The 13,175-nt window shown below is 43.5% G+C and overlaps 1 protein-coding gene across 1 annotated transcript in view; it reads right to left on the bottom strand.

The window, feature by feature from the left end:
- Positions 1-13,175, bottom strand: part of LOC107587500 (amyloid beta A4 precursor protein-binding family A member 1-like) — an 89,615-nt gene that overhangs the window by 20,918 nt on the left and 55,522 nt on the right. The window contains exon 3 of the mRNA XM_016275300.1: positions 9,357-11,026. Coding sequence (XP_016130786.1) covers positions 9,357-10,958 — 1,602 coding nt within the window. The 5' untranslated portion in view covers positions 10,959-11,026. The remainder of the gene's footprint in view (positions 1-9,356; positions 11,027-13,175) is intronic.

Consider the following 13,175-nt stretch of genomic DNA (forward strand, 5'->3'; position numbering starts at 1 on the left):
TCTAATAGCAGCCTACCAAAATCTTATTAACAGTAGAAGTTAAATCTTACTGTAGTCTTCAAATCTGGGTACTGTCTTACGTTTTAAAATCACAAAGGGAGTTTGGTCGCGATCTTTACAACACGCATTACATTACGTATTTCATGGCACACTCGTTTTATGCGTATTTGGCGCCACCTATTGTTGTGGGTGTATTATTGACATGTCAAAGTCTAGACCCTGAATATAAGACGACCGCGTTTTTTCAGATGTATTTCCAAGAAAAAAACATTGTCTTATATTCGGGTCAATACGGTACGTACACAGTAAGAATAAAAAAAAAACTGCATAATGATACAAGTGGACACAACCATGTGAATTGATAAGAGATCCCTGTTAACTGCATACACTTCTGACTAATGGTTAGAGAACTATTAATAACACACAACTAATTCTTTGATTGGGGAAATAAACCAACTGTAAACAGCCGTTAACAGAAGCTAGTGATGTTGAAGATGAACGCAAAGAGGAGAAAATACTGTAGCAGGCAAAGCAAGGTCACTGGCCACAATGCACAAAGTATTGGAAGAACGAAGAAAATACTAAATACTAAATTGGGAGTGGGGGGTTTATATGATCTCTTAAGGAAACTGACTGACCTCAGAAAATGTTTAGATGATATTTTCTTTTTATCTTACCTCCATTTATACTTTATGCGTATTAATGTAGTATTTAAAAGCGCAGCTCTGCTTTGTTTACAGCAGTAACCCAGGAAACGTCTCCAGGTTACACATGTAACCATGGCAACCTGAAGGGAACGAGATGCTGCGTCGAAATGCTATGAGAACGCCTTCCGCGTGACCACGCTCTGAATCACATGTGTAATCAGTCCAATGGATGGGTGAGACGTCACGGGCGGGGTGACATAACGACCAGGAAGCTTAAAAGCACGTACGGTGGAACTGGCGTCAGCTTTTAGGAATGAAGCAAGGGCTCGCAGGGATGCCGGAAGTATGGCACTGAGACGCAGCGTCTCTTTCCCTTCGGGGGAACCATGGTTACATGCGTAACCTGGAGACGTTCCCCTTCAGGAACCCGTGCTGCGTCGAAACGCTATGGGAACGAGAATGCCCACGCCGCCAGACTTACAAATCCCTGCCTAGTGTGGAAGAGCACAGATTAAGCGAGAGAACGGAGCCAGGAGTGACACAGAATGCAGGTAGGCACCTAAAGGCCAACTTCAGAAGGAGTGAGTCTTGACCCCCAACGGAGAGGGGAGATCAGAGGACTCGAGGCTATGGAATAGCATCCTGATCCACCATTTAGCATAAGCTTCTCTGGCCAGAGGCCTTAGCCTGAGTGCACCACAGTGGAAACGTAAAACCAGGGGGTGTCTGCCCACTGACTGGCCACCAATAGGGGCACGGTAGGCCGCAATGGCCGCCACGTAGACCTTTAGGGTGGAGTGGGTCAACCCTGTGGAGAGACGGGCCTGCAGGAACTCCAGAACTGTACCAACTGGGCAGTTGACTGGGTCAAGCTGGCGGTCTCCGCACCAAGAATTGAAAAGCTTCCACTTTAAGGCATACAGTTTCCTCGTTGAGGGAGCTCTGGATTGGAGGATGGTCTCCACAACCTCGGTTGAGAGACCGGAAGCTACGAGTTGTGCCCCCTCAGGGCCAAGTCTGCACCATAGCGTCCAGTCTAAGAGGAGCTGGATGAGTTAGAGAGAACCAGAGAAGACAGTGCGATGTCTCTCGAGTCGCAAAAAGGTCCACCTGTGCCTGGCCAAAAGTTCTCCATATCTGCTTCACCACTTTGGGGTGAAGTCTCCATTCCCCGGGCCTTGGCCCCTGCCTCGACAGGATGTCTGCTTTCATATTGAGATGCCCAGGGATGTGAACTGCTCTCAGCAAGAGGAGTTTGCCAAGTCTGCACCATAGCGTCCAGTCTAAGAGGAGCTGGATGAGTTAGAGAGAACCAGAGAAGACAGTGCGATGTCTCTCGAGTCGCAAAAAGGTCCACCTGTGCCTGGCCAAAAGTTCTCCATATCTGCTTCACCACTTTGGGGTGAAGTCTCCATTCCCCGGGCCTTGGCCCCTGCCTCGACAGGATGTCTGCTTTCATATTGAGATGCCCAGGGATGTGAACTGCTCTCAGCAAGAGGAGTTTGCTCTGGGACCACAAAAAGATCTGGTGTGCCAGCCTGTACAGGGGGCGTGGACGCAGACCTCCTTGGTGGTTGATATAAGAGACCACCGCTGTGTTGTCGGTGCGCACCAACACATGGTGATCTCTTAGGTCCGGCAGAAAGTGTTTCAAAGCTAGAAACACACTAATTGATGTGCCACTGAGATGGCGACCACTCCACAGACCGTGGGCCGAGCAGCCACTCATGACCGCTCCCCAACCAGTGAGGGATGCGTCCGTCACTAGTGTTACGCGGCGACAAGGAGTTCCCATCACCAGGCCCTGAGACAAGAACCAAGGTTTCCACCACATGTCTTTAGGCACGAAGGCAGCGCCGCGTGACCTTGAGCATGTAAAGCGTGTTTCCCCTCGGGGAGAACCCCTTGGTTTTGAGCCACCACTATAGGGGTCTCATGTACAGCAGGCCATAAGATATCACGTTGGACGCAGCTGCCATCAGACCCAGCAGTCTCTGAAACTGCTTTACAGTGAGCGACAGGCCTACTCTCACTCTCTTGACTGCCGTGAGGATCGACTCGATCCGAGCAGGGGACAAACGTGCCTGCATCGAGGTCGAATTCCACACCATGCCTAGATAAGTGGTCCTCTGTAATGGAGAAAGCACACCTCTCTTGGTGTTTAGTCATAACCCCAACTCTTTCATGTGAGCGAGAACGACATCTCGATGCCGAACCGCTATCTGCTCTGAATGAGCTAATATCAACCAACCGTCGATGTAGTTGAGTATGCGGATGCCCTGGAGTTGCAGAGGAGCCAGAGCAGCAGAGTGCAAGGCCGAAAGGAAGAACCCGATATTGGTAAGCTTTGCCCCCAAAGCAAACCTCAGGAACTTCTTGTGATGAAGAAGGATGGAGATATGGAAGTATGCGTCTTTTAGATTGACCATGACAAACCAGTCCTCGGACCTGATCTGAGACACGATTTGTTTGAGTGTGAGCATCCTGAACTTCAGTCGCATGACTGAGTGGTTCAACTGACGCAGATCTAAAATGGGACGCAACCCTTCATTCTTCTTCGGAACGATGAAGTATCGGTTGTAGAACCCGGACTCTCTTTTGCAAGGAGGGATCACCTCGATGGCCTCCTTCCTCAAGAGAGTCTCTACTTCTTGTTCCATTACCAGAGCCTGTTCGGGACCCACCAAGGTGGAGATAACCCTGTTGAACTGAGGCGGAGGAGAACCAACTGGATTCTGTAGCCTCTTCTCTACAGTGTGCAGGACCGACTGAGACAATTTGGGAGTAGTTTCCACACTGCCAAATAGTCTACTAAGGGAGTTAGTCTCTCAAGACTGACCTCTGGTGTAATCAGAGCGGCTAGCTCGGTGCCCTGAAGTGTCGGACTGGCAGGGGACGTCCGTACTAGCTGCTCTAGAGACCTCCAAGGAGGTAGCGAGCCTCTTAGCACCATTATGTTTCCGGGCGGTAACTAAGAGAAGCGCTCGCCAGAGACCGCTGCGCCTTGGAACACCGGCAGGGTTGGCAGACTGATCTCCTGAGGGCACTGAGGAGAGACGGCCACCGTGTGATGCGGTGTACACCGCTCTTCTTCAGAGGGGGCTGGCCCTCAGAAGTCCTAGGCCTTAGGCGTCAGGATGTTTTAGACGAAGACTATCCAACGAGAATGACGGTCAACAGAACCGCCTTCCACTAGAAGCCTTCGGCCTGGGAGCGCCACTCTGACTCTAGACTCTGCAGAGTACGAGAAGTGAAGCCCCCAGAATGAGGAGCTGGAACACGGAAGGTTGGGACTGCTCCCGCCCAGCAGCCCCTGCTGACCGCCTCGACCTCCTCGGAGGAAGAGAGGTAAACACGTGCTCTCACTCGAGAAATTTTTATCCCAAGAGCCCCTGTATATCTAACTTCTCATAGTCAGATAAATACTTCATTTTATTCCTCAGAATTAAATGCAGCCAAACAACCAGACGAGTAAACATAGTCTGGTGTGATAAAATTCACATCAAAAACCGAAAATGATCAAATGTCGATCAGTCACACAAACAATATCAATCTCCTCGGAGAAAGATAACTGCAGCAGCGAGTTCTGACTCAGAGGGGGAAGAAACCGCAGTGCGGGCTTCCGAGCCTCAAGAGCGAGCGGAGATAGGGAGAGCTCGTCTCCAACCCGTCCGCCAGATCATGTGCTCCCTCGAGAGCTGACTCTGCGTGTTTCGCTCCTAAGCAGACAACACACAAACTGTGTGTCCCCACCCGAATATAGCGTGGGAAAGGAGGAACACAGCCCGAATGCTGCCTGCTCTCGCCCAAATGCTTCTCTTGACTGAAGCTTTGACATAATGGAGCTTATAAGTGGACAAACAACACTGATTACACATGTGATTCAGAGCGTGGTCACTCTGAAGGCATTCCCATAGCGTTTCGACGCAGCTCGAGTTCCAGAAGGGTAACTTTCTATCGTTGCTGTTCCATAAGCGCCACCTGCTGGCAGAGAGTGAATTTGCATTTTCATTCAGCCCGTCTGCTGTTTGTTTCATGTTTTATTTAGCGTAATTTCACAAAGCTAAGGTCAGACCATTCTGTTTTTGCTTTACATTTTGAAATTATACAGTCTAACTGCTCATATTATAATTAGAGATGCACCAATTGACCGGCCAGTGATCGGAATAGGCCAATTTTTCGCATGACCGGCCCGGAACATCTCACGTCTGGCCGATTCCGAGCCGCTCTTTTTATTGCCAGCGGCGCCGGCAATGACGTCACAGCCACGCGCACACTCACAGTCGCGTGTAAACATGTCGTTTTGCATGAGAATGATTCTAATTTTAATTGCATTCAGTGTAAACGGCGACTGATAATGTATTTATGTCGTGCCAGATGAGGCTTGCACAGCCTGAGTGAGTGTGTGAGAGAGACAGCACACACAAAGTAGCCTAACTCAGAAATTTATAGATGCATACTGCGGTAGAAAAAAAAAGATATTTACAAAATATGATTTAGGTAAGCAATATTATACGGCCATGATGTTTCCCCGAAAATCAATATCAACACGATTGCAATGTGACTGATTTTATACAATAGTATTTCTATAAAAAAGAAGTTACAATTAAGTGACTTAGATTTTAGACAAAATATTGACTGTTTTTGCTCAATTTCGCTGATGAAAATAGTTCCGATCAAAGCCACAGCAGAACCGTTGTGTGTCTCCGAACAACACACAGTGGTGTTTCGTTACTGAATGAATCCACGTTTTTGAGTGAATCAATGATTCAATGGCATTCATAAGGACAGTCACCTGCCTCTTTTCTGAATGAATCAGCCGTTTGGATGAATTGGTTGAATGAATGAATAAATGACTCACTCATTAAAACAGACATTTTCCGCCACCTACTGGTGGTTTAGTCATATTTAAAAGTATCATTGTATTTTTTCAACATTTATTTCTCTGTTTAAAAAAATATGTAAAACATTAATCTTATAAAATTATTTATGCATTTGAAATTTTGCAGTGTAAATGCATTTATGGCACCTCAGCTTCATCAAACTGTCTGTGTAAATCCATCTAATGCCACTTCAGATGCAGCTTCTGTTTCCTCAGCAGTGGAAAGATAAGAGTTTGTTAATACTAATTTCATTTGAATGGTAACAACTCTACAGTTTCTTATTATTCTAACTGAACTAATTGAAACAAAGTAAGAATTTGATGTGAAAGATGACACATTTAATAAGGTTAGGGGAAAAAAAGACCATTTATAAACATAGTGGGAAATTACATCTGTTTTGTTACATACAGCAACTCATTTTAAGTCAACTATTTCTTCCTCTTTCCAGTCACAGAGCACTTTATTTTAAGAGTTGTTTAAGGTAGAGAAAATCTGTAACTTAGTCCAGATTTGGGGAATTGTAATGTTTAATAATTAATTTTATTATGTAAATAATTTTTGCATTAAAATTTGCATAGATTTTTGTTTGTATATGCTGTCCATTATAGTTCTTAGAAAGAAAATCAGAATCAGCAAAAATCGGTATCGGCAGGCCACACTCTCATAAAATCAGAAATCGGAATCGCCAGGAAAATTGCAATCGGTGCATCTCTAATTATAATGTAGCATTTTTGTTTGGATTGTGGTTCAAATGTAGTGGTTCTCCAACTTTTTCATGCAATCTGATTCATATAAAGTCACAGTCAGGGACAAACTGTGATAAACCATGAGAAAACCACCAGAATCCTGAAAAAAAATAACCGCCCAGCACTAATATTATATAATGACATATTAATGATTCAGATATTTATTTCATATAATTTATTATTCTGTCAGAATATAGACCTACAATTAAATGAACATTAATGGAAAAACCTTTCCTTGTCCTCAGAAAGGTGTAGTTACAGCATCTACCAGCAGGGCCAAGCTACCCATGCTAACCAACTAAACTGAGCCAAACCCCAGTTGCCGAGGGGTGGAATGTTTGGGAAAATGTTTTTTTTTTTTTGCCATTTAATTTTGTGATATTAGATTTAAATGCAGTTTGTTATAACAACAACAGGATCTTATATATTTTTTTTAAATTTACAAGTTCAATTTCAGTTGGACTAATGCTGCCAATAGGCTTGCCACGATAGACGGTGCTGACGGTGATACAAGCCGCAACACCGGTTACGTCACTTGTCCACCGAGTCACCGACCCCCACCGTCATTTTGATTTTTTATATCAAAAATCATTTAGTTCAGTAAAAGAACAGACACTACAATTAAAAACTGAACGCGGCTGCTCAATGCAGCATTCCGAACGACAGTCGCATCACAGATCAGATTTAATTTATCCAGTGAGGAGAGTGAGTCGAGCTGACTGACAAGAAGAGTGGGGTGAGACAGACAAGACGATCGTGGATTATTTAAGTTTCCAAACGAAATGCAAAAGTGTCTGTTTGGCAATATTTTGGATTTTGAAAAGCCTGTTGACTTTTGCCGTTTATCTGATTTTGGAAGTTTTTTTTAAACATTCGTTTCTTATTTAATTGGTTCCACATTGTTTGCTGATTTTTACTTTATTTAAACTTTGTGTCATTTATTTATTTTATTTGACATCAATGTGTATGCCGTGCCTCCAAGCTTTCTTACTCGTTTTGCAAATAAACGTTCTACTTTCTTATTTATTTGGTTAAATATTATACATGTTTACTTATTTCCAGTTTTGTATACCTATTTAAACTTTATGTAAGTTATTTGTTATTTTATATTAGGCATTGCCTGCCCTATAGCATGGTGTATTTTTATTTGTTTTGTTAATAAAAGTTCTATGTTTTATATATACGCTAAAGTGAGTTTGACATTGTATTTTGTTGTTGCATTCAAGCAATTGACGCCGAACTGCTGCTAATTCGAAATTTTTAAGCTATTTAAAAGCGAAGGAAAGCGAGGAAAAGAGGGAAAATTCTAACGAACTAAAAACGAACAATTCCATTACTCCAAATTGCCGCTATTTGAAAGTGAAAATAAAATGCGCACAACACTTTTACAAGCTATTTAAAAGCGAAGGAAAGCGAGGAAAAGAGGGAACGCCCCCGCGGTGATACCGGTATTATCGGTGTTGTCAAACGTTGATTAACCGGTGGGAAAATTTCCTCACCGTCACAACCCTAGCTGCCAACATACTTTACAACTTCAAATCCAACAGACTTAAAATAAATTTTACACTGCATAACTGCAGGAGTCGCAGACAAGTCTAGAAATGTAACCTGCTCTTGGTCTACATCTCTCAGATCAGGTCCTTAAAAATTCACACATTGTGATCAATCATGCGAACAAGCCTGTGATTTCAAGTTTCCTAACTGTTGGCAAATCAGGGCTAAACTGCTGGAGAATCAGGGATAAAATTGTGTAGTGTAAAAACAGCATAAGATATTTAGTCCAACTGAAATTGTACTCATCCAGATTTTGCTAAGTCTGACCTAGGCTACAACTGGGCTGTGTTCAGTAGTTGCTCTGAAGGAAAGTGTAGGTGACGTGTATTTAATCCTTCAAATATCTGATGATGCATTTTGTCATGAATACATGTACAGACAGATGAAGAATGTAAATGCGTAACGTACAGTAAATGTGCTTAAAAGGATAGATCACCCAAAAATGAAAATCCTGTTGTTTACTCACCCCCATTTCATTCCAAACCCGGAAGACCTTCGTTCATCTTGAGAACACATTAAGATATTTTTGATAACATTTTTGAGAGCTTTCTGACCCTCAATAAAGAGCAATGCAACTGAAATGTTGCCAGGACCAAAAACATAGTAAGGACATCACTAAAATAGTCCATGTGACATCAATGGTCCAACTGTAATTTTACAAAGCTAAGAGAATACTTTTTGTGTGCAAAGAAAACAAAAATAGTGACTTCAACCATTCTTTTCCTGTCCTTACCATCCTCCGCCATTATGGAGAGTACTATGATGCACATCCCGTATACGCTGGGCTTTGTTTACGAGCAGGGGAATGCATGCGCATGCTTTGAATTATGGTTGAACAACTGATGTCACATTGACTATTTTAATGATGTCCTTACTGTGTTTCTATGTGAACGTGGTAGTACCCTTGCTGTCTAGGGAGGGTCAAAAATATCTCAGATTTCATCAAAAATATCTTAATTTGTGAAGATGAATGAAGGTCATACGGCTTTGGAATGGCATGAGGGCGTGTAATTGATGATAGAATTTTCATTTTGGGTAAACAAACCCTTTAAAAACAGAAATTAAAATATTTTTAATGAAACCTGAGAGGTTTCTGTCCTGCCATTGAAAGTCCAGGTAACCAAGATCCAAAAAGGTTGTAAAGGTATCGTAAAATGAATCCATATGAGTTGAGTGGTTTACTTCAAGTCCCATGATGAGATATGATTGCTTTATATGATGAACAGGCCTTTATGACCTTTTTAAGAAGTTTTGTCACATGGACTTTCAATGGAGGGACAGAAACCTCTCAGGTTTTATTAAAAATATCTTCATTAGTGTTTCAAAAGTTAACCAAAGTCCTATGGGCTTGGAAGGAGTATATGGTGCCCCGAATTTGTATTTTTTTTAGGTGAACTGTCCCTTAAAGTGCAACTTTGTAAGCAAGATTCTACTACAAAAATAAAACAGTGAAAACAACAGCAGTGATGATGCTACATAACATAAACTGCAGAGCATCAACAGAACATGGTACAGCTCATACTCACATCAGCCCCCAGAGATGGCTGCAGGTCAGATTCTGCCGTAGGACTCAGGTCCTGCCTCATTACCCAGATGGGCTCTTTGGGCTCGTCTGGCGTGTAGGGCGAACGGACCGTCCTTGTCTTCACCTCTTCTATTGCCTCTTTGATGTCCTTAATAGCCAGTGAGATTGCATCTCTCTTCTCACTACTGCTCTTTACAACTGGAGCTGGCTCTTCTGAGGGACTTCTAAGGGACTTTTCTACACCCTCTCTTTCGCCCATTGGCTCATTGGGTTTGATTTTGTCCATCTGACCATGGGACTCTGACTCAGGCCACTCTTCTTCTTCATTCTCATCCTTGTCTAGGCCCATGGCGACATGCTCCAGGCTCTGTGAGCTCAGACTCTCCTTCACCTCTGCCACGATCTGGTCAATGTCCTCATCCTGTTCGCAGCTGTCAGCACGGGGATACGGGGCAAACTCTGCTTCTTTTTCGGGACTATCCGACTCTCCGTCGGATCGCTCGTCGTAGTGGTGTAGCCTGGACCCAACAGCCTCCTGTTGCTGGTAGAGGTCACGTTCGAAGAGCCTGAACTCTGCCCTGCGTTGTTGCGGAGTCTGTCCCTCGGCTTTGGTCGAAGGGGCATCCGTGATTTCCTCATAAACGTGCTCCTGAAGGGTGTATTCAGTGTAGGGCTCAGAGTACGGCTCATCTTCTGTTGCTCCACCTTCATGGGCCTCTCCTGCTCCGGTGGGACTGCGGTACATGGGTTGAGTGTAAACATAATTGGAGTAGTTGGGGTTTAGCGTCTCTGCATCATGGGGCCTCTCAGCATTTGGCAGGGGTTCTCGAGGTAGCGGCGGTGGATGAGGTGGGTATTGGGGTTGGAGGTAAGCTGGACCACCGTGCTGTTGCTCTGACTCTGCACTCTCTGTGTACTCCTCCGATTCCGGGCGAAGCGGGATACCGTATGTGCTTTCGTCTTCGGGCTCTGCTTCCAGGACCATGACTGCATCCCCCTCTGCCCGGTCTGTGTGGTTGTGGAAGCCGCTCTCGGTGCTGGCAGATCGGGCCAAAGCACTGCCGCCGTCGCCCTCGTCTTCCTCAGCTTCCTCCGGCTCTCTACTGGGCGGCATGGCTTGTGTAGGCGAGACGAGATGCTGTTGATGTTCCAGCCTGTGCTGCTCGGCTCTCTCTGCATCTCTCTGCTGCCTCTCCCGCTGTCGCTGTCTCTGTTGCTGAGCCCGGATGCGGGCCTCGTTGTCTCCCTGTCTGCGGTAGCGTGTCACTGCAGGTCTCGGTATGGGCTGCTGAACGGGTTGCTGCTCAGTGTCACCTTCTTCCGCAGTTCTCCTCGCTGCACGCGTGCGGTTTGTCCCTCCGTTAGATCCCTCGTACCTGCGGTAGCGTGGGGCCCCCTGCTGGTGGGACTGGTAGTGGTTATTCTCCGTACCATGGTTGCTGTGGTGGTTGCGGGGTCGACCGGAGCGGGAGCTGCCATCTCCATTGTCGTGGCGTCTACGGTGGGATGAGGGGGGCTGTTGGCCCTCGGGGCCCCGGCGCTCCAAGTCTGCCTCAGCCGCCTCTCTCAACTCCTGGCCATGCGGCGCCTCCTGGTGGCTCATGATTGGAATTAGGGAAGGTCTACACACAGAGCATTACTTCTCCCAGTAGGACTCCACTCAAGCACCACCTGTAGAAAAACAAACAAAAACCAGATATATACCTTGAAACAGTAACAACTCGGTGAGCAAGATCATTGAAGCAGTCCATTAAAGGTGCACTCAGGTATTACATAGTTTTACGTAAACTAGTATTCCGTAGTTTTTTCCTCAGGTATTACATACAAAGAAATGAATAGTACTCTTGGAAAATATGTTTTTATTTAAAATAAATACATAATTTTTTTATTTGCAAAACCTGTTTAATTTTTCACACAGGTTTTACAAAAGCATAAAAAATGGGACAATAAAATGTATAAAGAATGTTTAATATGGAAATGATCACAAAATCATAAAAAGGTACTTCTTACGGTACTTGTTAAACTATTTAAAACAGCATTTTACTTGATCTTGACATAATGTGCTTTCTGCCTGTATGAAGGTGTACATAATTAATGAGATACCACAAGAAATTATATAATCTTATATACTCCAGTCACATTAGATTCTATAATGTTTTCCAATGTGAATTAAGACTAGTTCACCTCCAATCAAATTTCTGAACAATCACCAGGGGAAAAATCCATCATTAACCTTGTTGTAGCTGATGTTTTATTCATAGTGACATTTACTATGCTACCACATATCAAGTACCTCTGTACTTTAGTTGATGTACAAAGATATGAGAATATTCACACATGCACCAATCAGTGAAATGCTCCTACATTCAGTCAAAATCAATGAAATTAAGGCAATTATGCATGGTAGCAAAGTATTTAAGTATTTCTACCTGCCTTTACTTTGAGCTCACAATTTATCCACACACAACAGCTAGAAATGCAAAAAGCTGTACAAAACCCCCAAGCCTCCACTTTCATACCTCTTATAACTCTTATCAACATCAGCTATGAGTTGGTAAGTAAGCACCACAAAATAAGCTGAATAAGATAACACAATCAATTTAATAACAGAACTCACATTCAAACTCTTGTCAAGCTATCTGACTGCTCATGATTTCACATTAACACTTGTCTGAATGAGCTCCTTAGGGTATTCATGTACATTCGGTACAAGTGAAAGACAGCACTATTATCTAGACTAGACTACATGTGACCTACTTATACAAACCGTGCCAGAGTAGGGTATAGTGACACATTGTTGTGAACAAAAGAGGAGGTTCTCAAAAATAGGGATGGGCAGGATGGTCAACTAGTTGACAAACAACTAGCTGATTAGTCAAGTTGAAATTTATATAAATTTAGTCAAATATATTTAAATAAATTGTTCTGATATTTTAGTGGTAGTGCTCTAACAAGGATGATTTCAAGGAATTTTTCAGTTCAATACCAAAGTTCAACTGACACAAATATATTTGTGACACAACATTGCTTACCACAAAAAATGGTAACACTTTAGACTAGAGAACACTATTAACTATTTTCAAAATATTACTAGCATATTGACTGTTTATTAGTACTGATAAAGTGCATAATAGAGTAAGAATGAGCTTTATTGCCAGGTATGTTTACACATACGAGGAATTTGTTTTCGTGACAGAAGCTTCCACAGTTCAACAGAATGACAGTGACAGGACAAAAACAGATAATAAAAGAATAAAAATAGAACAAGTAAATAGGGAATAACACTATACAGATTGACAATTGTAGGTACAGGTATATTACAATAGACAGTTTTGTAAGTACAGGTATATTATGTGCAAATTCAAAATGTATACTAAGTATGTGAGTTAGATAAGTATATAAGTGTATAAACAGTTTTGTGTGTTCCACAATTATTGTCAAGTGTTCATAAGATGGATTGCCTGAGGGAAGAAACTGTTCCTGTGCCTGGCCGTTGCAGAACATAATGCAGTCCCATATTGACTGCATCGTCCACAGACCTGTTTGCTCTGTAGGCAAACTGAAGAGGATCCAGCAAGGGTCCAGTAATGTCCTTCAGGTGGGCCAGCACCAGTTTTTCAAATGACTTCATGACCACAGACATTAGAGCCACAGGCATGTAGGTATTTAGTCCTGTAATTTTGTGTTTCTTTGGTATGGGGATGATGGTGGAGCGTTTGAAGCAAGAAGGGCCTTCACACAGCTCCAGTGATCTGTTGAAGATCTGTGTGAAGATGGGGGCCAGCTGGTCAGCACAGGTTTTCAGACAGGCTGGGGTAAC

This window comes from Sinocyclocheilus grahami, unplaced genomic scaffold, assembly GCF_001515645.1.
Source record: "Sinocyclocheilus grahami isolate Dianchi unplaced genomic scaffold, SAMN03320097.WGS_v1.1 scaffold93.1, whole genome shotgun sequence".
NCBI classification, from domain to species: Eukaryota; Metazoa; Chordata; class Actinopteri; order Cypriniformes; family Cyprinidae; genus Sinocyclocheilus; species Sinocyclocheilus grahami.